This window comes from Oncorhynchus clarkii, chromosome 13 (assembly GCF_045791955.1).
Source record: "Oncorhynchus clarkii lewisi isolate Uvic-CL-2024 chromosome 13, UVic_Ocla_1.0, whole genome shotgun sequence".
Lineage (NCBI taxonomy): Eukaryota > Metazoa > Chordata > Actinopteri > Salmoniformes > Salmonidae > Oncorhynchus > Oncorhynchus clarkii.
This window is the reverse complement of record NC_092159.1, coordinates 30,913,690-30,939,212: the sequence shown is the minus strand read 5'-3', so window position 1 is coordinate 30,939,212 and position 25,523 is coordinate 30,913,690. Positions and strand designations below refer to the sequence as shown.

The following is a 25,523-nucleotide window of genomic DNA, read 5'->3' as shown; positions in this document are numbered from 1 at the left end:
AGAGATGCAGCCAAGAGACCCATGATCACTCTGGATGAACTGCAGAGATCTACAGCTGAGGTGGGAGACTCTGTCCATAGGACAACAATCAGTCGTATATTGCACAAATCTGGTCTTTATGGAAGAGTGGCAAGAAGAAAGCCATTTCTTAAAGATATCCATAAAAAGTGTTGTTTAAAGTTTGCCACAAGCCACCTGGGAGACACACCAAACATGTGGAAGAAGGTGCTCTGGTCAGATGAAACCAAAATTGAACTTTTTGACAACAATGCAAAACGTTATGTTTGGCGTAAAAGCAACACAGCTGAACACACCATCCCCACTGTCAAACATGGTAGTGGCAGCATCATGGTTTGGGCCTGCTTTTCTTCAGCAGGGACAGGGAAGATGGTTAAAATTTATGGGAAGATGGATGGAGCCAAATACAGGACCATTCTGGAAGAAAACCTGAGACTGGGACGGAGATTTTTCTTCCAACAAGACAATGATCCAAAACATAAAGCAAAATCTACAATGGAATAATGGTTCAAAAATAAACATATCCAGGTGTTAGAATGGCCAAGTCAAAGTCCAGACCTGAATCCAATCGAGAATCTGTGGAAAGAACTGAAAACTGCTGTTCACAAATGCTCTCCATCCAACCTCACTGAGCTCGAGCTGTTTTGCAAGGAGGAATGGGAAAAAATGTCAGTCTCTTGATGTGCAAAACTGATAGAGACATACCCCAAGCGACTTACAGCTGTAATCGCAGCAAAAGGTGGCGCTACAAAGTATTAACTTAAGGGGGCTGAATAATTTTGCACGCCCAATTTTTCAGTTTTTGATTTGTTAAAAAAGTTTGAAATATCCAATAAATGTCGTTCCACTTCATGATTGTGTCCCACTTGTTGTTGATTTTTCACAAAAAAAATACAGTTTTATATCTTGATGTTTGAAGCCTGAAATGTGGCAAAAGGTCGCAAAGTTCAAGGGGGCCGAATACTTTCGCAAGGCACTGTATATGACTTGCATCCTTGGCACAACATGATATTATATTCTACTCAATCCATAGGCTTCATTAATGTCATTCAGGCTGTTTTGAAGTTTATACAACTGGCTATGATAGCTGAGGTTCATAGCTAGGTTCTGAACTAAAATGTATACCAAATGTTTGGGTCCATACACAGTTCGGCTAGATAGCTAGCTACGCATCCATAGGCATACAGGGATTTTAATCATCCACTACACAATAAGCAAGAACATAGCATTGTGAATTTTTCAGTACATATGTGGCAATTATTTATTTCAGAAGGAGCCAGCAAAACTAGTGCTCTATGTGCTCTAGGTCATTGGACACCATTAGACATACACGTGGTTATTCTTGTAACTGTTATGTCCAACTATGGTTACACCTCTTGGGTATTTTCCAGAACAGGGGTTCCCCTTTCAGTGGAGTCAGCAGGATGTCATGTATTGGTTATTCTTGTCGAGTGTTAAGGTCTGTTGCTATGGTCCTACATGCATGAAACTATTTATGTGAGACTACAGGTTCCATGTCCTAATATGAAGGCAGTAGGATGACGGTGGCTAAATGCCAGAGGTGATGAGCCAATAAGAGGAGTTACTATGAGTGTGACGTAAGAAGGACAAATGTAGAAAACATGTGTGCTGGAAGGCAGTTGTCCGGCTCGGCTTTTATTATGAAGTAATAAAAAGTATATTTGAACTCACATGTTCCGGTATTTGTGATTTGTTAATGAACTTCATGATTAAAAAAAATGCATAATTGTTTGTCTCTAAATGAACTAAGATGCTATGGAACGGTTGACGAATTATACTATAGCTGAGATCCCAATACCCATGTAAACATAGCTTACTGACAGATCTATAAGGTCAGATCCCAATACCCATGTAAACACAGCTTACTGACAGATCAATGAGGTCAGATCCCAATACCCATGTAAACACAGCTTACTGACAGATCAATGAGGTAAGATCCCAATACCCATGTAAACATAGCTTACTGACAGATCAATGAGGTCAGATCCCAATACCCATGTAAACATAGCTTACTGACAGATCAATGAGGTCAGATCCCAATACCCATGTAAACATAGCTTACTGACAGATCAATGAGGTCAGATCCCAATACCCATGTAAACATAGCTTACTGACAGATCAATGAGGTCAGATCCCAATACCCGTGTATTGCGAACAGGTCGATTGTAGCGGTAGTTGTTTCGATGGTGACGTACTTTACAGTTATTTCGACCGCGGTGGTTATTGGAGTCGTGGTTTTCTGGAAGAAACCGTTGTTGTGCATCATCTTTCAACGCTCCAATACCTGATAATGTACCAAACCTGTATTTGCTATTTGGGAATTAAACTTTAATTAACCTGAAAGCGTTGCTTCATAGTAGAAACATCTGTTGGGTTGGTAGAATGTGGAAGTAGGTTTTAAATTCATATTTATTACAAATCTGCAGTTGTCTGACCATTGTATTATTATTTAATGAAAGAAATGTACAAATGATTTTTTTTGGTCTGGAAATAAAATAAACATTTATCTGCGTTAACCACTCCAGTCAACAGATGGCGACGCGATCAGCGTGACGTATAATTTAGTGGACGGGACGCTTCTTCAATAACATCTAGTCAGCCACCGCGGTAATTTCCTAGCCGAAACATTCAAGCTGTTTAGACTGCTTCGGTGCATATTTGCCTCTGTATTTTAAGCATCTGTCATATAACTAATTTCCCCATTTAATGTCATATTTCCGTTTAGTCGGGTAACGGTAGGCTAGTCGCTAGGCTAGTCGCTAGCAAGGTTAGCTGGCTACCACCTCCTACCATGAACTCACCAATCTACTGCCCTCCTGCTAAAGAAGAGGAGGTCTGCTGGACGGAGAAAGAGGGTCTGTGGCTGAACATTGTCGTGAAAGAGGAGGATATCACAGTAAAACAAGAAGTAGAGGGTGAGGCTGTTACAGTGAAAGAAGAAGAGAAAGACGCGTTCAAAGTGAAAGAGGAGGAGGATGTTACAATAAAAGAGGAGGATGCAGTTTTTGGAGTGAAGGAGGGAGAGATAACTGTCACATTGAAGGAGGAGAAGGAAGAACATGAGCAGGAGGAGGAGACAGGCGATCTGATTAAAACCAGTAAGTACTGTCTTAAAAACAGGAGCACAAACTATTGTTTAACTGATGCATGGTTTTAAAGCAGCATTCTACTGAATGTTTATGCTTGAATATGTTATTATTTAATGTAGGAATTGATAACTACACTGTAAGATGTGTATACCACCAAAGAGCGGGTCACCAACAAAACCTTAACAATGGATTAGAAAATTCACAACTTTAATGTCACTCAGAATTGACAAACAAGTTATAAATGATAGGTGATGTATGTTGCTATAGTAACCCGTGGGGGTGATGTGTGTTGCTATAGTAACCCGTGGGGGTGATGTGTGTTGCTATAGTAACCCGTGGGGGAAGTGAACACCCAGACAGTGAACATCTTTGAAAACAAAACCAGGAATGAACTTCTTCGTTACCCAGAAAGAATTTGAGGTTGAGATTTAAAATAGCTGCATTGGCCCTTTAATGTAAGATACATACTGCTTCTTATGTGTTTTATTTATCCAACATAACTACCTTACTGTGATAGCTTTCAATTAAAATAGTCAACAAGAAACAAAAATAATTATAATAACTTTGACTACATACACACTTCTAGCTAGCTAATCACCGATTTTTATTGCAATTCATGTAAGTTAAATTAGGTTATGAGAGTTTTATAAAATTTGAATATACAACCTTTAACCTCTGAAATATAGCTAACGGGTTTGCTAATGTTACTAGTTTAACGTAGTTGCTAAATGTTGATAGAACTGCCTAGTAACCAAAAAGGAAAGAAATTGTAAGTGTTAGATAATACATATCACGAAAACAGCTGAATGTTGTCAAGCTATAGATAGATAATAGAGCTCAGTCTATTAACATGACATTACCTATTATTATAGAGCTTTGCTCAGCCTATAAACATGACATTATCTAATATTATAGAGCTCTGCTCAGTCTATAAACATGACATTATCTATTATTATAGAGCTCTGCTCAGCCTATAAACATGACAATATATATTATTATAGAGCTCTGTTCAGCCTAAACATGACTTTATCTATTATTATAGAGCTCTGGTCAGCCTATAAACATGACATTATCTATTATTATAGAGCTCTGATCAGCCTATAAACACGACATTATCTATTATTCTAGAATTCTGCTCCGCATAAAATACGACATTATGTAGCCTGGCAGGTAGGAGCGTTGGGCCAGTAACCGAAAGGTTGCTGGATCAAATCTCCGAGCTGACAAGGTAAAAAGCTGTCATTCTGCCCCTGAGCAAGGCAGTTAACCCACTGTTCCCCGGGCGCCGATGACATGGATGTCGATTAAGGCAGCCCCCCGCACCTCTCTGATTCAGAGGGGTTGGGTTAAATGCGGGACACACATTTCACTTGAATCCATTCAGTTGTACAACTGACTAGGTATCCCCCTTTCCCTATTTTAGAGATCTGCTAAGCCTATAAACATGATAGAAAGATTTGATTTTATGTTCTACATTATTATTATTAGGGCGGCCACCAAGTTTTTATTAAATTATGGAATGTTCTGAAAACTGACTTCAGGTTTTTGAGGAATCTAGCTCCACAGGAAGGCAGTTTTATTTTATGGAGGTTTAATTCAGTTCTCTGTTTAGTATTTAACTAAATACTCTGTTTGTCTTTGGTAGGAGAGGGACCAGACTCTCACTCTGACAGCGGGGAGAGTCCTGCAGGGGAATCGGACCCAGAGACGCCCAAACCACCGAGACAACACCGCTGTTCCCAGTGTGGAAAGAGTTTTAAGTGGTTAAGGAACCTCAAAGAACATGAGAGAACGCATACAGGAGAAAACCCTTACGATTGCTCCCACTGTGGAAAGAGTTTTACCAAGTTAGGGAACCTAAAAGAGCATGAGAGGACACACACAAGAGAAAAGCGTTTCCAATGTTCCCAGTGTGGAAAGAGGTTTACCCAGTTACGGTACCTGAAACAACATGAAGAAATACACACAGAAGATAGGAAGACCTACCACTGCTCTCAGTGTGGAAAGATATTTACTGGGTTAGGGAACCTGAAAATACATATGAGAATACACTCTGGAGAGAAGCCTTACCACTGTTCCCACTGTGTAAAGAGTTTTACTCAGTTAGGGAGCCTGAAAACACATGAGAGGGGACACACTGGAGAGAAGCCTTATCACTGTTCCCACTGTGAAAGGAATTTTAGGTGGTATGCGAGCCTGAAGGAGCATGAGAGAATACACACAGGAGAAAAGCCTTACCAATGTTCCCGGTGTGAAAAGAGTTTTACCCATCGAGGGAGCCTGAAAGTGCATGAGAGAATACACTCAGGAGAAAAGCCTTACCAATGTTCCCGGTGTGAAAAGAGTTTTACCCGGTTAGGGAGCTTGAAAAGGCATGAGAGAAAACACACTGGAGAAAAGCCTTTCCAACATACTAGTACACAGGAGGAGAAGACATACCACTGCTCTCATTGTGAAAAGACATTTTCCCAGTCAAAGGATCTGAAATCACACGAGAGAATAGAGAGGCTGTGTTCTGACTTATGTTTTTGATTGAGAAATTGTGTTTTTGTTCATGCTACATTAAATCATATTGTACGAATGAAATCATACTGAAAAATAGGTCTACGTTTTCTTTTCCAGCTCAAAACATGGTCATGTCGAAAGTCAGATTATAAGAGCTAACAAAAATATATGATGTTTAATTATGAACTTAAGATTGATTGAATGCAAGTGTAAACCCTGAAATGTTGTTCACTATATAGTTGGGATTTTTCAAACATGTTAATTATTAAATAGATTGATATTAGTATTTATTCATTAAGATTGTCATTGTAAATGTGTATTGATTCTCAATTGACATATCTGATTAAATAAAGGGAAGTCTATTTGATTCTAAGTTCAGACATATAAACTATTTTTAAGATGCTGCATAGTGATTCTCCAAACTCACTTCAAAAAGGGAGACTTGAGGATGGGACCTGTTTGTGACCTCACTGCTATTTCCAATCTGAGTGTTCCATTCAATCCTTTCCTCTATTTAGAATCTAATAGTGTTCCATTCAATCCTTTCCTCTATTTAGAATCTAATAGTGTTCCATTCCATCCTTTCCTCTGTTTAGAATCTAATAGTGTCCATTCCATCCTTTCCTCTATATAGAATCAAACTATTCATTCCATCCTTTCCTCTATTTAGAATCTAATAGTGTCCACTCCATTCTTTCCTCTATTTAGAATGTAACAGTGTTCCTTTCCTCTATATAGAATCGAATTGTATCCATTCCATCTTTTCCTCTATTTAGAATCTAATAGTGTCCATTCCATCCTTTCCTCTATATAGAATATAATTGTATCCATTCCATCCTTTCCTCTATTTAGAATCTAATAGTGTCCACTCCATTCTTTCCTCTATTTAGAATGTAACAGTGTTGCTTTCCTCTATATAGAATCTAATAGTGTCCATTCCATCCTTTCCTCTATATTACATCTAAAAGTGTCCATTCCATCCTTTACTCTATTTAGAATCTATTATTGTCCATTCCATCCTTTCCTCTATATAGAATCGAATTGTATCCATTGCATCTTTTCCTCAATTTATAATCTAATAGTGTCCATTCCATCCTTTCCTCTATTTAGAATCTAATAGTGTTCCATTCCATCCTTTCCTCTATTTAGAATCTAATTGTGTCCATTCCATCCTTTCCTCTATTTATAATCGAATAGTGTCCATTCCATCCTTTCCTCTATTTAGAATCTAATAGTGTTCCATTCCATCCTTTCCTCTATTTAGAATCTAATTGTGTCCATTCCATCCTTTCCTCTATTTAGAATCTAATAGTGTTCCATTCCATCCGTTCCTCTATAAAGAATCTAATAGATTTCCATTCCATCCTTTCTTCTATATAGAATCTAATAGTGTCCATTCCATCTTTTCCTCTATATAGAATCTAATAGTGTCCATTCCATCCTTTACTCTATTTGGAATCCAATAGTCCATTCCATATTTTCTTCTATTTAGAATCTAATAGTGTTCCATTCCTTCATTTAAGCCACTGTAACAGTTGTGTTTAATCATGTTGACTGGCAAAGGAGACGTTACAGCATGCCTGCCAACTGTTTATAAAGTCAAAAGCTTGATATGTCAAATGTAACCAGGTTTGTGCAGATTGCTTTCAGAGGTATGCTGTACACAGAGTAATGGAGGACGCTATATGTTTTGTTGAGTGCCCGGAATTATTATAGATAATCAAGGAGCAGGTGGGGATTTGAACTTTTAGTCCGGTTTTATTGTACAATATTTTCCCTAGAAGTAAATTGAATATTTTCCTTATTTCATCAAAAGTAGATCCATAAAATTAGCACACTTCCAGCAATTTGCATGTTTTTTTTGGCAAAGTGTTTTTTTACCAGGAGACTAAACTTTCGCAAAAGGAGCATGTGTTGGGCAGACCGCATCAGGCGGTATCAGTTGCCGTAACAGGCGGTGAGACAGCCTGACAGGATGCTCTCAATTGTGCATCTGTAAAGATTTGTGAGGGTTTTAGGTGCCAAGACAAATTTCTTCAGCCTCCTGGAGTTGAAGAGTCGCTGTTGCGCCTTCTTCACCACGTTTCTGTGTGGGTGGACCATGTCAGTTTGTCAGTGATGTGTACGACGAGGAACTTTAAACTTGCAACCTTCTCCACTGCGTCCCATCGATGTAGGTAGGGGGGTGCACCCTCTGCTGTTTCCTGTCCACAATCATCTCCTTTGTTTTGTTGACGTTGGGCGAGAGGTTATTGTCCTTGCACCACACTCCCAGGGCCCTCACCTCGTCCCTGTGGGTTGTCTCATCATTGCTGGTAATCAGGCCTACTACTGTTGTGTCGTCTGCAAACTTGATGATTGAGGCGTGCGTGGCCACGCAGTCATGGGTGAACAGGAAGTACAGGAGGGGGCTGAGCACCCATCCTTGTGGGTATCAGCGACGTTGAGGTGTTTTTTCCTACCTTCACCACCTGGGGGTGGAAGTCGGGCAGGGTTCAGACCCAGGGCCTCAAGCTTAATGAAGAGCTTGGAGGGTACTATGGTGTTGAATGCTGAGCTATAGTCAATGAACAGCATTCTTGCATAGGTATTCCTCTTGTCCAGATGGGATAGGGAGAGATTCAATATGTCCCTAATATGTCTCATAGCAAAGGGTCTGAATACTTATGTAAATAAGGTATTTCTGTTTTTTATTTGTAATAAATTTCCGATAATTTCTAAAAACCTGCTTTTGCTTTGTCATTACGCAGTATTGTGTGTAGATGGATGAGGAACATTTTCTATTTAATCCATTTTAGAATAAGGCTGTAAGGTTACAAAATGTGGAAAAAGACAAGGGGTCTGAATACTTTCCGAATGCGCTGTAAACTAAAGTATTTTATTTATTTATTAAGTACATTTAAAATGAACTTTATCTGAAAATAAAATATTTCTCTCAACTGCGTTTCCCACTCCAGTCTGACCTAGACCTAGTTTGTTCATTATATACATCTACATGATGTATTGGTACACCATGTAGGAGCGGTATAGACCGACAGTAGCTGGCTACTTATTTAGATTTAGTCTGACTTAGAGAAACTGCATTAAATGTGCTGTAGTAAACATTTTGTATTCGTACTAGTCAATCAACACTTTCTTGTCTTTGTATGTGTCAATATAATAGTATTATTTAATTAAATCCATTAAAAATAATCTTTGTCTGAAAATAAAATATGATCCTCAACTGCGTTTCCTCTCTAGTCAGCAGACGGCGATGTGCGTCTTTCAGGCGATGCTGCCACCGTGACGAATAATCTAGTGGACGGTTCTTCAGAAACAACTCGTCAACCACCTCGGTAGCTTGCTAGCCAACATAGCCGAAAGATTCAAGCTATTTAGACGCTTTTGGTGTATATTAGCTGCTGTGTTTTAGACACACTTCTGTCGTATCTACTATCTACTTATTTTTTATTAGTCAGCTATAGTAGTAGCTGGCTGGTTAAGTTAGCACTAGCCTAGTCGCTAATGATAGCTAGCTAGCTAACGTCCCCGAACATGAGCTCCCTAAACTACACCCCTACAGTTAAAGAAGCGGAGGTCTGCTGGATTAAATCCCTGAATTCTGATTGGCTGACAGCCATGGTATATCAGGCCGTATACAAAACATATATTTTTACTGTTCTAATTACATTGGTAACCAGTGTATAATTGCAATAAGTCACCCCGGGTTTGTGATATATTTTTATTTATTTATTTTACCTTTATTTAACCAGGCAAGTCAGTTAAGAACAAATTCTTATTTTCAATGACGGCCTAGGAACAGTGGGTTAACTGCCTGTTCAGGGGCAGAACGTAGTGAACTGTAGTTTTGAGGCAGTTTTAAGGGAATTAGGCACAGTGCCTGAATTAAGAAAGTGATTTATGATTGTATGAGTCCTGTGGGAACAGGGTTCAAGGGGCAGGTAGTTGACCTCATATTATGGACCATTTCAGAGACAGATGACGTGTGTCTATTGTAGACCTTGCATGGAGTGTGTAAATACGCAAAAAGCAGATTTCTAAATCATGTTGGAGAAATACATAAAATAAGAAGCATTATTGACATGAAATGGACACGTGTAATGGGGAGACTGAACATATTAGCAAAAGGACAAGCGTTTTGGGGAGACTGAACATATTAGCAAAAGGACAAGTGTTTTAGACAGACTGAACATATTTGCAAAAGGACAAGTGTTTTGGGGAGACTGAACATATTTGCAAAAGGACAAGCGTTTTGGGGAGACTGAACATATTAGCAAAAGGACAAGCGTTTTGGGGAGACTGAACGTATTAGCAAAAGTTTGTAAGTCTACAAAAAACATGGCCAAAATAGCCATTTGAAGGAAAGGCTGAACTAAAGAATGATCATTTAGAAAATATAGTAATTATTACTTTAGAGATGAAGTGGGCCACCAACAAAACATTATTAACATTGGATCAAATGCAGCCAGTAGTCATATATATTATTATAGAGCTCTGCTCAGCCTAAAACATGACGTTATCTATTATTATAGAGCTCTGCTCAGCCTAAAACATGACAGAATATATTATTATAGAGCTCTGCTCAGCCTAAAACATGACAGAATATATTATTATAGAGCTCTGCTAGGCCTAAAACATGACATTATCTATTATTATAGAGCTCTGCTCAGCCTAAACATGACATTATCTATTATTATAGAGCTCTGCTCAGCCTAAAACATGACATTATCTATTATTATAGCGCTCTGCTCAGCCTAAAATATGACATTATCAATTATTATAGAGCTCTGCTCAGCCTAAACATGACCTATAAACATGACAATCTCACCGTCACCAAGTTTTTGTTTAATGATGTAATGTTGTGGAGACTGACCTCGGGTTATTGAGGTATCTGGATTAAACCTAAAAGAAAAACAGTTATATTATGTGTAGATTTCATTCAGGTCTCTCTTTAGTATAAAACCAATTACTCTGTCTTTGGCAGAAGAGAGACCAGACTCTCACTCTGACAGCAGAAAGAGTCCTTCAGAGGAACCAGACACAGAGATGCCCAAACCAGCGAGACAACACCACAGCTCCTACTGTGGAAATAGTTTTACCCGATTACTACATCTGAAAGCACATGAGAGAATACATACAGGAGAAAAGCCCTTCCACTGTTCCCAGTGTAAAAAGAGATTTAGGTGGTTAACGAGTCTGAAAAAGCATGAGAGGGGACACACACAAGAAAAGCTCTACCAATGCTCCTTGTGTGGAAAGAGTTTTACCAAGTTAGGGGGCCTGACACACACAGGAGGGGATAAGACCTACCACTGATCCCTGTGTGGAAAGAGATTTAACCGGTTAAGGCATCATAATAAGCATGAAAGAATACATACACAGGGGGAGAAGACATACCACTGCTCTCATTGTGGAAAGACATTTTCCCACTCAGAGGACCTGACATCACATGAGAGAATAGAGAGACTGTGTTCTGACTTGTGTTTTTGACTGAGAATGAGTGTTTTTGTTTGTCACATTAAATCATATTGTTTAAATGAAATCAGACATGAAAATCTGACCAAAACAACAGGCATTTTTCTGTTTATTTATCTTGATCTAAAATCACATTAAATATTTTAACATGTGTATTTCGTTTTCATTATTATCTTTGATTGGTTGTATACAAGTATAAACCCTCTGATGTAGTTCATAATATGATTTGGATATTGCTAAATGTAAATTATTATATAAGGAAGTAAGTAGCCTTGGCTTGTCTGAGCCAGAACGGCTCATAGTAGCAGGAGCTGTTTCTGTAGTGTGAGGCAGCTTGATGTACAAGTACTTCCCCTGGACAGGACTCTAGCTCCACTACTATACTATGATGGTCTCCACACCTTGTTATTGTACTAGCTCCACTACTAGTACCACTACTATACTATGATGGTCTCCACACCTTGTTATTGTGCTAGCTACACTACTATACTATGATGGTCTCCACACCTTGGTATGATACTAGCTCCACTACTACACTATGATGGTCTCCACACCTTGTTATTGTACTAGCTCCACTACTATACTATGATGGTCTCCACACCTTGTTATTGTACTAGCTCCACTACTATACTATGATGGTCTCCACACCTTGTTATTGTACTAGCTCCACTACTATACTATGATGGTCTCCACACCTTGTTATTGTACTAGCTCCACTACTAGTACCACTACTATACTATGATGGCCTCCACACCTTGTTATTGTACTAGCTCCACTACTATACTATGATGGTCTCCACACCTTGTTATTGTACTAGCTCCACTACTATACTATGATGGTCTCCACACCTTGTTATTGTACTAGTACCACTACTATACTATGATGGTCTCCACACCTTGTTATTGTACTGGCTCCACTACTAGTACCACTACTATACTATGATGGTCTCCACACCTTGTTATGGTACTAGCTCCACTACTATACTATGACGGTCTCCACACCTTGTTATTGTACTAGCTCCACTACTGTGCTATGATGGTCTCCACACCTTGTTATTGTACTAGCTCCACTACTAGTACCACTTCTATACTATGATGGTCTCTACACCTTGTTATTGTACTAGCTCCACTAGTATACTATGATGGTCTCCACACCTTGTTATTGTACTAGCTCCACTACTAGTACCACTACTATACTATGATGGTCTCCACACCTTGTTATTGTACTACCTCCAATACTATACTGTGATGGTCTCCACACCTTGTTATTGTACTAGCTCCACTACTATACTATGATGGTCTCCACACCTTATTGTACTAGCTCCACTACTAGTGCCACTACTATACTATGATGGTCTCCACATCGTGTTATTGTCCTAGCTCCACTGCTTTACTATGATGGTCTCCACACCTTGTTATTGTACTAGCTCCACTACTATACTGTGATGGTCTCCACACCTATTTGTACTAGCTCCACTACTATACTATGATGGTCTCCACACCTTGTAATCAAATGTATCTTTATAAAGCCCTTTTTACATCAGCTGATGTCACAAAATGATATACAGAATCTCAGCCTAAAACCCCAAACAGCAATGCAGATGTAGAAGCACTGTGGCTCCTCAATTAAGGTTCCACCAGAGGTAGTTCCACCAGAGGTAGTTCTGTAGTTGTATACAGCCAGACTTCATACAACTACAGGGTTTATGTAGATTGTTGGTAGAGAGGTAGTTCTGTAGTATCTAGCCAGACCGGAAGGGTTCATGCAGATTGTTGGTAGAGAGGTAGTTCTGTAGTATCTAGTCAGACTGGAAGGGTTCATGCAGATTGTTGTTAGAGAGGTAGTTCTGTAGTATCTAGCCAGACTAGAAGGGTTCATGTTGGTTTGATGGAGGCAGTTTTAAGGGAATTAGGCACAGTGCCTGAATTAAGAAAGTGATTTATGATTGTATGAGTCCTGTGGGAACAGGGTTCAAGGGGCAGGTAGTTGACCTCATATTATGGACCATTTCAGAGACAGATGTTGTGGTTGTCAATGAGAATGTGGTGAAACTGCAGCTGGGAGGCTCAGTATGAAGCAGGGGGGCAGGTCTGAATCAAGGGGTAGATTGTACAGTGATGTAAATGCTCTTTATTTCAGATTTGGGGATTTAAAAAATGCATGAAAAATGGTACAAATTCAATGGAGTGGGTAAAGGAGGAGTTAGCGAGTGGTTGAACTAATTTCTTTAATGCAGAACATATAATTATGGGGTTCCGGTCACCATTTGCAATGAGATTGGTAAAGTATAACTTGTGTTCAGTGCCTCTTTGTATGCAGTCTGTTGATATACCAGAGCCTGGGGATGCAGTTAGCTTTGTTTTCCTCTAGCTATTCTGAAAGTCTCCAACTTTCATAGAACGTAGATCAATGTTAAACTAGGTAGCAGAGCGTTTGTTTGACTGAATGAATATGACATTGCATTAAATGCAGCGTTAGATGTTTAAATTCTCATTTATTACACATCTTCACTAATCAATGCTTTCCTTTGGACGTATCAATATAATATTATTATTTAATTAAATACATTTTAAAAACACCCTTTTTTTGTCAGGAAATAAAATAAACACTTCCTTATACCGCGTTACCCACTCCAGTCAGCTGATGACGACGCTGCCAGTGTGACGTATAATCTAGTGGACAGGACACTTCAACAACAAAAGCGAGTCAGTCACTTCAGTAGCTTGCTAGGCGACATAGCCTAAACATTCAAGCTTTTTAGACTGTTTCAGTTTATATTTGCCTATGTTTTTTTAAACATACTTCTGTTTTATAGCTATTTGCCCCATTTATTTTCATATTTATGCTGTTAGTCAGGCAGATGTTTTACATTTGCATAGCGCTAGGCTAGTCGCTAATGCTAGCTAGCTAACATCCCCGACTATGAGCTCCCTAAACTTTTCCCATCCTGTTAAAGAAGAAGAGGTCTTCTGGACGGAGAAAGAAGCTCTGGGGCTGAACATTGTCGTGAAAGAGGAGGAGGATGTCACAGTAAAACAAGAGGTAGAGGGTGAGGCTGTTACAGTGAAAGAAGAAGAGAAAGACGTTACAGTGAAAGAAGAGGAAGACTCGTTCAGAGTGAAAGAGGAGGAGGATGTTACAGTAAAAGAAGAGGAGGATGCAATTTTTGGAGTGAAGGAGGGAGAGATAACTGTCACATTGAAGGAGGAGAAGGAAGAACATGAGCAGGAGGAGGAGACGGGCGATCTGATTAACACCAGTAAGTACTGTCTTAAAAACAGGAGCACAAACTATTGTTGAACTGATGGGTGGTTTTAAAGCAACATTCTACTGAATGTTTATGCTTGAATATGTTATTATTTAATGTAGGAATTGATAACTACACTGTAAGATGTGTATACCACCAAAGAGCGGGTCACCAACAAAACCTTAACAATGGATTCGAAAATTCACAACTTTAATGTCACTCAGAATTGACAAACAAGATATAAATGACATGCGATGTGTGTTGCTATAGTAACCCGTGGGGGGTGATGTATGTTGCTGTAGTAACCCGTGGAGGGTGATGTGTGTTGCTATAATAACCTGTGGGGGGAGTGAACACCCAGACAGTGGACATCTTTGAAACAAAACCAGGAAGCTACTTCATCATTACCCAGAAAGGATTTGATGTTGAGATTTTTTTTAAACGGCTGCATTGGCTCTTTAATGTAAGATGCATACGGCTTCTTATGTGTTTTATTTATCCAACATAACTACCTTACTGTGATAGCTTTCAATTAAAATAGTCAACAAGAAACAAAAATAATATTAACTACGACTACATACACCCTCCTAGCTAGCTGACCACCGATTTTTATTGCAATTCAATGTAAGTTAAGTTAGGTTTTAGTTAAGTTGGTTATGAGAGATTTCAAAAAAGTAATATGTACACATTTTGTGCTACATTCTGTATATTGTAAAATTCGACTGTGACACATTTAATATACAACTTTTAACCTCTGAAATATAGCTAACGGGTTTGCTAATGTTGCTAGTTTAACTTAGTTGCTAAATGTTGATATAACTGTTTAGTAACCAAAAAGGAAAGAAATTGTAAGTGTTAGATAATACATATCACGAAAACAGCTGAATGTTGTCAAGCTATAGATAGATAATAGAGCTCAGTCTATTAACATGACATTATCTATTATTATAGAGCTCTGCTCAGCCTATAAACATGACATTATCTATTATTATAGAGCTCAGCTCAGCCTATAAGCATGACATTATCTATTATTATAGAGCTCTGCTCAGCCTATAAACATGACATTATCTATTCTTATAGAGCTCTGCTCAGCCTAAAACATGACATTATCTATTATTATAGAGCTCTGTTCAGTCTATAAACATGACATTATCTAGTATTATAGAGCTCTTATTATGACATCAAGACATTCCCTGAGAAATTACATTTGGAGCTCTACATAATTTGTTTTTAAATCTCACTGTCACCAAGTTTATTTTTAATGATGTAATGTTGTGAAAACTGACCTCAGGTTACTGAGGGATCTAGTCTAGATTAAACCTCATAGGAAGACAATTTTATTTAATGCAGGTGTCATTCAGGTCTCTCTGTTTAACTAAAGAATCTGTCTTTGGCAGGAGAGAGACCAGACTCTGACAGCGGGAAGAGTTCCTCAGAGGAAACAGACCCGGAAACGCCTAACCAACACCACTGCTCCCACTGTGGAAAGAGTTTTAGGTGGTTAGGGAGCCTGAAAATGCATGAGAGAATACATACAGGAGAAAAGCCCTACCACTGTTCCCACTGTGGAAAGAATTTTACTCAGTTAGGGGCCCTGGTTGGGCATGAGAGAACACACACAGGAGAGAAGCCTTATCACTGCTCCCACTGTGGAAAGAGTTTTAGGTGGTTATGGGTCCTGAAAAAGCATGAGAGAATACACACTGGAGAGAAGCCTTATCACTGTTCTCACTGTGGAAAGAGTTTTAGGTGGTTAGTGAGCCTGAAAACGCATGAGAGAATACACACAGGAGAAAAGCCTTTTCAATGTTCCCAGTGTGAAAAGAGTTTTAGGTGGTCAGGGAGTTTGAAAAAGCATGAGAGAAAACACACTGGAGAAAAGCCTTTCCAACATACTAATACACAGGAGGAGAAGACATACCACTGCTCGCGTTGTGAAAAGACATTTTCCCAGTCAGAGGATCTGAAATCACACGAGAGAATAGAGAGGCTGTGTTCTGACTTATGTTTTTGACTGAGAATTTGTCCACGGCCAATATTCACAGGGCCAGGGACACCTGGAAAAAAATCAGCAGCGGACATTTCTGAACGTTTATCCAACAGACCTGTACATCCATGAATGGATCTCTATAATGTGTAACTATTTCTGATCTATGTATTGTTTAATTGTACTATGTTCGGTTTATTTATCTGTGGTTTTATTTCAACAGAGGGGGGGGTTATATATGCAGTGCCTTCAGAAAGTATTCACGCCCCTTGACCTGCCCCACATTTTGTTGTGTTACAGCCTGAATTGAAATTGGATTCAATACCCCATAATGTCAAAGTGGAATTACGTTTTTGGAAATGTTTACAAATGTCATTAAAAGCCTAATTTCAGGAGTAAAGATTTTGCTTAAAAAGTCACATGATAAGTTGCATGGACTCACTCTGTGTGCAATAATAGTGTTTACTATGATTTCTGAATGCATACCTCATCTCTACCCCATACATACAATTATCTGTAATGCCCCTCAATCGAGCAGTGAATTTCAAACACAGATTCAACCACTAAGACCATGGAGGTTTTTCAACGCCTCGCAAAGTAGGGCACCAATTGGTAGATAGGAAGAAATAAAAAAAAGCAGACATTGAACATCCCTTTGAGCATTGTGGAGTTATTAATTACACTTTAGATGGTGTATCAATACACCCAGTCACTACAAAGATACAGGCATCCTTCCTAACTCAGTTTCTGGAGACGAAGGAAACCGCTCAGGGATTTCACCATGAGGCCAATGGTGACTTTAAAATAGTTAGTGTTTAATGGTTGTGACAGGAGAAAACTGAGGATGGATCAACAACATTGTAGTTACTCCACAATACTAACCTAAATGACAGAGTGAAAAGAAGGAAGCCTGTACAGAAGAAAAAAATAAATTCCCTGTATCCTGTTTGCAATGAGGCACTAAAGTAAAACTGCAACACACATTCCCAGTCAGAGGACCTGAAATCACATGAGAGAATAGAGAGGCTGTTGGCACTAAAGTAAAACTGCAACACACATTCCCAGTCAGAGGACCTGAAATCACATGAGAGAATAGAGAGGCTGTTGGCACTAAAGTAATACTGCAAAAAGAATCGGCAAAGAAATTAACTTTATATCCTGAATACAAAGCATTATGTTTGGGGCAAATCCAACACATCACTGACTACCACTCTTCATATTTTCAAGCATGGTGGAGGCTGCATCATTTTATGGGTATGCTTGTCATTGGCGTCACTAGAGGCGTAACTACAGTCCCTGTTTCTAATCCAGGCTGTATCACAACCGGCTGTGATCGGGAGTCTCATAGGGCGGCGCACAATTGGCCCAGCATCGTCCAGGCAAGGGGAGGGTTTGGCCGAACGGGACATCCTTGTCCCATCGCGCTCTAGCAACTCCTTGTGGCGGCCGGACGCATGCATGCTGACTTCGGTTGCCGGCTGGACAGTGTTTCCTCCAACACGCTTCCAGGTTAAGCGAGCAGTGAGTCAAGAAGTACAGTGAGGCTAAGCAGGGTCGTGTTTCAGAGGATGCATGGCTCTCGACCTTCGCCTCTCCCCCGAGTCCGTAGGGGAGTTGCAATTGGATTTCACGAAAAAGGGGTAAAAGTACAAGAAAATAATAATAATACGCCGGTACTGAAATTAGATGTTTGTTTTTCCACAATAATACATCCATAATTAACCCCCAGGAAGAGTAGCTGCTTCCTTGGTAGGAACTAATGGGGATCCATAATAAACCCCAGGAAGAGTAGCTGCTGCCTTGGCAGGAACTAATGAGGATCCATAATAAACCCCAGGAAGAGTAGCTGCTGCCTTGGCAGGAACTAATGGGGATCCATAATAAACCCCAGGAAGAGTAGCTGCTGCCTTGGCAGGAACTAATGGGGATCCATAATAAACCCCAAGAAGGGTAGCTGCTGCCTTGGCAGGAGCTAATGGGGATCCATAATAAACCCCAGGAAGTGTAGCTGCTGCCTTGGCAGGAACTACTGGGGATCCGTAAAAAACCCAAGGAAGAGTAGCTGCTGCCTTGGCAGGAACTAATGGGGATCCATAGTAAACCCCAGGAAGAGTAGCTGCTGCCTTGGCAGGAACTAATGGGGATCCATAGTAAACCCCAGGAAGAGTAGCTGCTGCCTTGGCAGGAACCAATGGGGATCCATAATAAACCCCAGGAAGAGTAGCTGCTGCCTGCTGCCTTGTATTGTGAGATTTTGAGTGAAAACCTCCTTCCATCAGCAAGGGCATTGAAGATTAAACGTGGCGGGGTCTTCCAGCATGACAATGATCCCAAACACATCGCCCAGGCAACAAAGGAGTGGCTTCATAAGAAGCATTTCAAGGTCCTGGAGTGGCCTAGCCAGTCTCCAGATCTCAACCCCATAGAAAATCTTTGGAGGGAGTTGAAAGTCCGTGTTGCCCAGCAACAGCCCCAAAACATCGCTGCTCTAGAGGAGATCTGCATGGAGGAATGGGCCAAAATACCAGCAACAGTGTGTGAAAACCTGGTGAAGACTTACAGAAAACGTTTGACCTCTTTCATTGCCAACAAAGGGTATATAACAAAGTATTGAGATAAACTTTTGTTATTGACCAAATACTTATTTTCCACCATCATTTGCAAATAAATTCATTAAAAATCCTACAATGTGATTTTCTGGATTTTCTTTTCTCATTTTGTCTGTCATAGTTGAAGTGTACCTATGATGAAAATTACAGGCCTCTCTCATCTTTTTAAGTGGGAGAACTTGCACAATTGGTGGCTGACTAAATACTTTTTTGCCCCACTTTACATATGAAATGAGTATGTGAACATTATTAAAGTGACTAGTGTTCCATTCCTTAAAGTGGCCAATGATTTCAAGTCTGTGTATGTAGGCAGCAGCCTCTCTGTGTTAGCAATGGCTATTTAACAGTCTGATGGTCTTGAGATTGAAAAACAGCTTCTGTCTCTCGGTCCCAGCTTTGATGCACCTGTACTGATTTCGCCTTCTGGATGATACCCGGGGTGAACAGGCAATGGCTCGGGTAATAACAAAGAGTAGTTTATTAAAGTAGTTCATTAAAGTAATTTAGGCTTTATGACTGCTGAATACCAACTATCAATCACTTAGATCATATATTTTCAGGTAGAGATAGATCCTTGGGACGTCCCTAGCCCGTTGAAGTTGACATTTAAAATGGTTACGATAGGGGTTTAGGGTAGGGATGTCCCAAGGATCCCAGATAGCATTGACCATTGTGCATTGTTCTGTCTCTTTTACATAGCACGTGATGGGTTCTGACTTTTGACCTTGAAAATATGAAATATCCTTTATGTGAAATTGAATGAAACAATAATGTATGTTGATGCTAATATGATGTACAATATTCCATGTTGTTTATATATGATAACAATAGAGTAATATATTTAATATGCCATATACTATTTTTTTTACAGTTTCACAAATTAATTTTAATTAACTTAATCATTATGATTCAACATCAGTTCACCGCCTCACCTCATACTGTATTGGAGCAGCAGCAGCTGACTGCCCGGTTCAACGTCACTTCACCGTCTCACCTCATACTGTATTGGAGCAGCAGCAGCTGACTGCCCGGTTCAACGTCACTTCACCGTCTCACCTCATACTGTATTGGAGCAGCAGCTGACTGCCCGGTTCAACGTCAGTTCAACGTCTCACTTCATACTGTATTGGAGTAGCAGCAGCTGACTGCCCAGTTCAACATCAGTTCACCGTCTCACCTCATACTGTATTGGAGCAGCAGCAGCTGACTGCCCAGTTCAACATCATTTCACCGTCTCACCTCATACTGCATTGGAGCAGCAGCAGCTGACTGCCCAGTTCAACATCAGTTCACCGTCTCACTTCATACTGTATTGGAGCAGCAGCAGCTGACTTGATCGTTGATGCTAATCAGCATGTTTGAATCTGAGAGTAAATAGAGCCGACTACAACTCTAAAAATGAAGGGTTCAACTGGAGTTGTTCTCAGATCCCTTTAAGAACCGTAGGGTTGTTGGTCAATGAAAAACAGCCCCAAAAGGTTCTTCAAAGAACTTGTTAGAAGGTGGGTTCATCGAGGAACCTCCGTTGTTGCTGGACTTTGTTAACTAACTAACTAAGAACGGTGACCTGTCCAGACAAGATGTTACAACGAACTGAATCGTTAGTGGAGGTCTTCCTCTTTATATAGCCTGCTACAGCATGTAATACTATTAACTCACAAGGGGGCATAACGTTACATGGACAATACGATCCCATTTTGGAAACGTTACATGTACAATACTTTCCCATTTTGGAAACGTTACATGTCTGCCCCCTTGTGGAAGGAAATGAATAGCTTAGATGAAAGCTGTAGATGGGATTCAAATGCATGATGGTGTTAATACATTATCTGGACTACCTCTTCTGTATAAATGCCCTTCAGCAAAATGTTGCGTATAGTCTTTAAAGTCAGCCTGATGAAATATTGAACAATTTGTGTACAAAGATATCTTGAAATGTGATATTAGGCCTGTATGGCAGTACTGTTACTGTATGGCAGTACTGTATTGGCTAATGCTTTCTCCAATATGTTCTTCTATTTTGCATTACATTGTATGTCGATGCCATTTATCTTTCAATATTTATTTTATATATATATTAATGCTTTTAAGACGATTCTTTGGCACATTTTCTCGGCCTTTGAAATTCGTATAGGACAGAACATGGACACAATGCAATTGGGATCAAGAAGAAGGTACAGATATGTTGTAGGAGAGCTGCATTTGAAGTGTACATTTAACCTGCATAGCAGTCAATACTAACTGACATATATTAGCATACAAATGTGTGCAAATTATCTTTTCAGATCTTCTCATAAATGAATCAAGTCCATGGAATGGATATAGACAAAAAGAGAATTCAAGGACCCTCAGAGGTAGAGAGGCGAGGCAGGGGTGAGGACATCGTCCTGCTATTTTGACAGTCCCTGAAGGACAATACAGAAGAGGTATTTGCTCTTATTCCTTCCCTTTCTCTAATGTATTTTGTCATAGAATCAGCAAGTGTAGTAAGATCATTGCTTTACTTTACTAGGACTGGAGACCACAGCAGCGATTTTACTCTTGCCCTACCTCTTCAAAGAGGACCGAAGGTATGCCTTTGCACAAATCATATGTTTCTTCATAAACATAGGTGTGCATGCTTAAATAAAACTACAGCTGAAAATGTTTTATGTTCTTTGTAATTGTATGTGTATTAATCTTTCCTTACTTTTGTTGACACAGATTTCACCGCTCGGTGGAAATCCATTTCACCATGAGAGTGAAATCCCGCTGGCCTTTGATGGGGAGAACATCCACGCCTTCGAGGACGTCTCCATGGGACTTGGGGCTCTGCTAGGGCTGTATTTGTTATTTTCCCTTAAATTTCCCAAAAATGTCATAAAAACACTTATGTTCTTAAGTTACTGTGTTCTGGGGAGAAGAGAAGTTGGGGTGAAGTTACCAGGGCCGGTCTTCCTAACATAACTAAGTGGATCTGATATACACACTAAAGCTGAAAAATCTACAATATTGTTAGTTTACCTATGATTCATTTTTAATGTATGTTGTTTTTATTGTACATCATCATTTCTATTGGTTTTAAATGTCATGAAAAGCACTATACAAAGTAAATGTATTATTTATTATGGTCTGACATGTCTGCAGAAATGTTGCAATTTTGTAATGTGTTTTGTAAATATGAATTCACATTTGTGGTGCCACTAAAAAAACAATGAATTATTTAAATCAATATTGTTATTATTATTATTAAAATATGTTTTTATAATGGAGGGAGGAGGGGGGACAGGGAGTTTAACTTATAGGGGTTCCCACAGAAGGTTCTTCAAATAACTTTTAGGGGTTCCCCCACAGTTTCAATTTGAAGAACCCCTAAAGGATACTCCAGGAACCTTTACTTTTAGAGTGTATATTGATAAAAGTCACCTTGTCTGAGAGACATTTACATAGTTATACACAGCCCGATTTGGGATTACTATTTTATATCGGCCATAATTTGACGTTACCTGCTGAGTGGGCATGACCAAAGTTATTATATTTAGCTACACTTTGTAGTACATTTTTACACTATAATAAATCTTTCTGATGCCACATCGCCCGTTTTCGAAGGGAGTCGTTGGTTTTTAGGGGCAGTCGCTTTTTAGCTTTTTGTCTGAAAGTATTTTCTCAGCTTCGATACCAACTGCAGTCAGCAGATGGCGATGTGCGTCTTTAATGTGATTCTGCCACTGTGACGTGTAATCTTGTGGACGGGACGCTTCTTAAACATCAACAGCTAGTCACCCACCTTGGTTCACTCTAACTTTATGGAAAAAGGTTTATTCAATAAATCTAGCAACTCCTCTCATACTGGGAAGAACACCCCCAGGCCTTTAGGGCAGTTTTATTTCAAATGTAGTACCTGGACAGAGAAAGTCCAATAAGCGTTTTATAGTTTCATCCTTAGGGTAACTTACCCTAAAGTGGACACACTCCCATCAGTTTCTGAGACAACTGCCCAGACTTTGTAGACTGTTTAATAATGCTTAAACCTCATCTTTATTAAATTATCCATTAAAGATACCAACTCAAAACCTACGTTCATCCACATATGGGTTGTTTAAATTGTATCTAATTATATTCCCAGTACTACTTTATAAAATCTCTAATAATCGATTATACACACATATAATTCATCATATTTTAATATATTCATAGAATCCATATAAAACGTAAGAAATTATCAGGTTCTCACGACAACCATTCCATTTGCTTTTTCAAGGACTCTCCATAGCTACGAAGCAGTTCTCCAAACATACTCCCAACAGAACCAAAAATAAACTTTTGTTTCCCGGACAATGACCATGGGATCCCCAACGGTTCTCTAACCTCCCAGAGACCACGGCAAAATCAAGCCTACCAGGAACAATAGACCTTCCGCTGCTTTCTAAAATATCATCCCACTTATCTGATTAAGCATATTTCTTTCTATATGTTACTATCCAAACGTCAGATTAAGACTAATTTCCACATTCACACAACTCTCATGTCGCAGTCACACAATGCTATTCCCAAACATACCTAATCAATTAGTTGTTTTTCAACAATATTTTAACCTGCAGGAATATTTTCACATTTCTATCTCATGGTTAGTTCCTAGGATAATACTACTCATACATCTACATCTTTCAATATTTATAAAATGGGGTCCAGGTTTAAAACAATTACAGGTCTAAAACAATTACATGTTTAAAATAATTACAAGTTTAAAATATTTACAGGTGCACCTTACTAGCTTATACTATATCATAAATAGTCTTCACTAAACTAGAATCTGTGTTTTCATCCAGCTCACGCAGATAGCTGGCCCGGACCTCGTTACACCTCCAAGCTGCCCCCATCACTCAGGAAAACACAGTCAGAGCCTACTGACTCGGCCCGGTTTACACCTCCAAGGTGCCCCCTTCACAAAGGAATACACACTCATAGCCTACTGCCTCGGCCCTGTTTACACCTCCAAGGTGCCCCCTTCACAAAGAAATACACACTCATAGCCTACTGCCTCGGCCCTGTTTACACCTCCAAGGTGCCCCCCTCACACAGAAATACACACTCAGAGCTGAAAAGGGAATTTATATGTTTAAAGTAATGACTAAGGACTCCACCCTGAAATCATATAATTGTATGAAATGTGATAGAGTCATAATTCCATAATGTGTGTGACTAGACCATTGTGTCACTATGTAGTAATGTGAGAGTTGAGACAAGAAAGGACAACAGGAAAGAGGCCCCTTCAAAGGTCCCTCTAATCTAGGGAGGAGAGGAACGGCTAGAAACTGCCAGGCTGGTAGAAAAGTGATTAACTGTGTGTGTGTGTGTGTGTGTGTGTGTGTGTGTGTGTGTTATAATATGACTGTTTGTATTTTTGACTTCAGAGCTCTCTGAATAAAGAATTTACATTTTGCAGTATCTGAGACTTTGCCTAATTCTTATTTTGAATCCGGGATTTACAACCTCGGGTGAATTGGTCAAAGCTATAAAATAGTTTGGTTAGAACATCGGGAGAAAATTCTCATGACAAGAGCCTACGAGGCTTTTCTAAAAACTCCACTTGTTTCGCTCACCTTTCTTTTTTTTTTAAACTACGCTTGAGATGTGGTATCCACTCTGCTCGCTGCCTCTCAGATCAAAGGTGGGTCCATTTGCTCCGTTCCCGAAGTGTCTCCCTGGGACACCAAATTAGAGGGATCCCTCGTTGATAATTTACCATCAGGAGTCATTTACCAGGTCGTCAGTCACCAAGTGAAGATTCACATCCCCATCGCGAAATGTGGTTGTTCATTTCTTTAAAATCAATTGAGACAAACTTATCACACAAGTCAGAGTTATTCTTAAACTAAATCTTTATTCACTTAATATGGGAGCAGGGCAATACAACGCACACATATAAAGTGAATCAATTGAGTGCTCTACGATAATGACGGCTGGTCGACAAATCACTCCCAGATGAAAGTACAAAGGTCTTTTACAGCCAAGATACACCCCTTTCAACCTACATGACGACTAACAGATGTATAGAACGGGTCACAAGGTTAAGATTTGTATGAAAGAGTTATAATTCTCAGCAGACAGTATCTGCTATAAAAACAGTAGTCTTTGTGTAGAGACCAGGGTCTGGCCCTGGGGTCATCTCTCCCTGGTACCATATAGAATATTAACTCATGCTCTGGAATGTGGTCTCTTTAGGATTTATCACCCAAAAGACACTGTAAATCTCCTGTCAGTGTTTTCTCCCAGAGGCCCATTCTCAGTAGAACACAGACACAATAGTTATAAGAACCCGCTGTACTGTTGCATAAAACAACCATTTAATGCAATAAAAGTATTATAACATAATCTTGCTCTCTGTGTCCACTGAAAGTTGACTAGTAACAACTGGGACCTAAAAGTCCCCCACCATGAGACCCATTAAATCTGCCCAAGAAGAGGCAAACAAAAGAACTGGTGTAACACATACTGACTAACGAGGTGACACCAATCAGTGCGCCCTACGTGCTAACAAGCTATACGTGCTAATGAGCGAAATGTGCTAACGCACTAGACGTGCTAAAGTC

The 25,523-nt window shown here is 39.6% G+C and overlaps 2 protein-coding genes across 3 annotated transcripts; both read left to right on the top strand.

Moving 5' to 3' along the window:
- Nucleotides 1-2,588: 2,588 nt before the first annotated feature.
- Nucleotides 2,589-8,357, top strand: LOC139364483 (zinc finger protein 135-like). 2 transcript variants are annotated; one of them, XR_011626472.1, is made up of 3 exons: nt 2,589-3,137; nt 4,774-6,526; nt 6,668-8,357. XR_011626472.1 is itself a non-coding variant. In XM_071101270.1 (2 exons), exons 1-2 carry the CDS (start codon nt 2,831-2,833, stop codon nt 5,658-5,660), a joined length of 1,194 nt encoding a protein of 397 aa, XP_070957371.1. In that variant the 5' UTR covers nt 2,603-2,830; the 3' UTR covers nt 5,661-8,357. The 2 variants fall into 2 exon arrangements, 1 of the variants encoding a protein (XP_070957371.1); XM_071101270.1 differs by having other exon boundaries at nt 2,603-3,137; nt 4,774-8,357.
- A 5,430-nt stretch (nt 8,358-13,787) lies between these two features.
- LOC139364497 (zinc finger protein 32-like) lies at nt 13,788-16,757 on the top strand. Its single transcript, XM_071101283.1, has 2 exons — nt 13,788-14,367; nt 15,753-16,757. The coding sequence occupies exons 1-2, from the start codon at nt 14,031-14,033 to the stop codon at nt 16,367-16,369; spliced, it is 954 nt and encodes a 317-aa protein (XP_070957384.1). The 5' UTR covers nt 13,788-14,030; the 3' UTR covers nt 16,370-16,757.
- Nucleotides 16,758-25,523: the final 8,766 nt, after the last annotated feature.

Excerpts from the sequence above, each read along its gene's own strand:
- LOC139364497 (XM_071101283.1), top strand. The coding sequence starts at position 14,031 with ATGAGCTCCCTAAACTTTTCCCATCCTGTTAAAGAAGAAGAGGTCTTC. Across the intron at positions 14,368-15,752 it reads GGGCGATCTGATTAACACCA|GAGAGAGACCAGACTCTGAC; the intron begins GTAAGTACTGTC and ends TGTCTTTGGCAG.
- LOC139364483 (XM_071101270.1), top strand. The coding sequence starts at position 2,831 with ATGAACTCACCAATCTACTGCCCTCCTGCTAAAGAAGAGGAGGTCTGC. Across the intron at positions 3,138-4,773 it reads AGGCGATCTGATTAAAACCA|GAGAGGGACCAGACTCTCAC; the intron begins GTAAGTACTGTC and ends TGTCTTTGGTAG.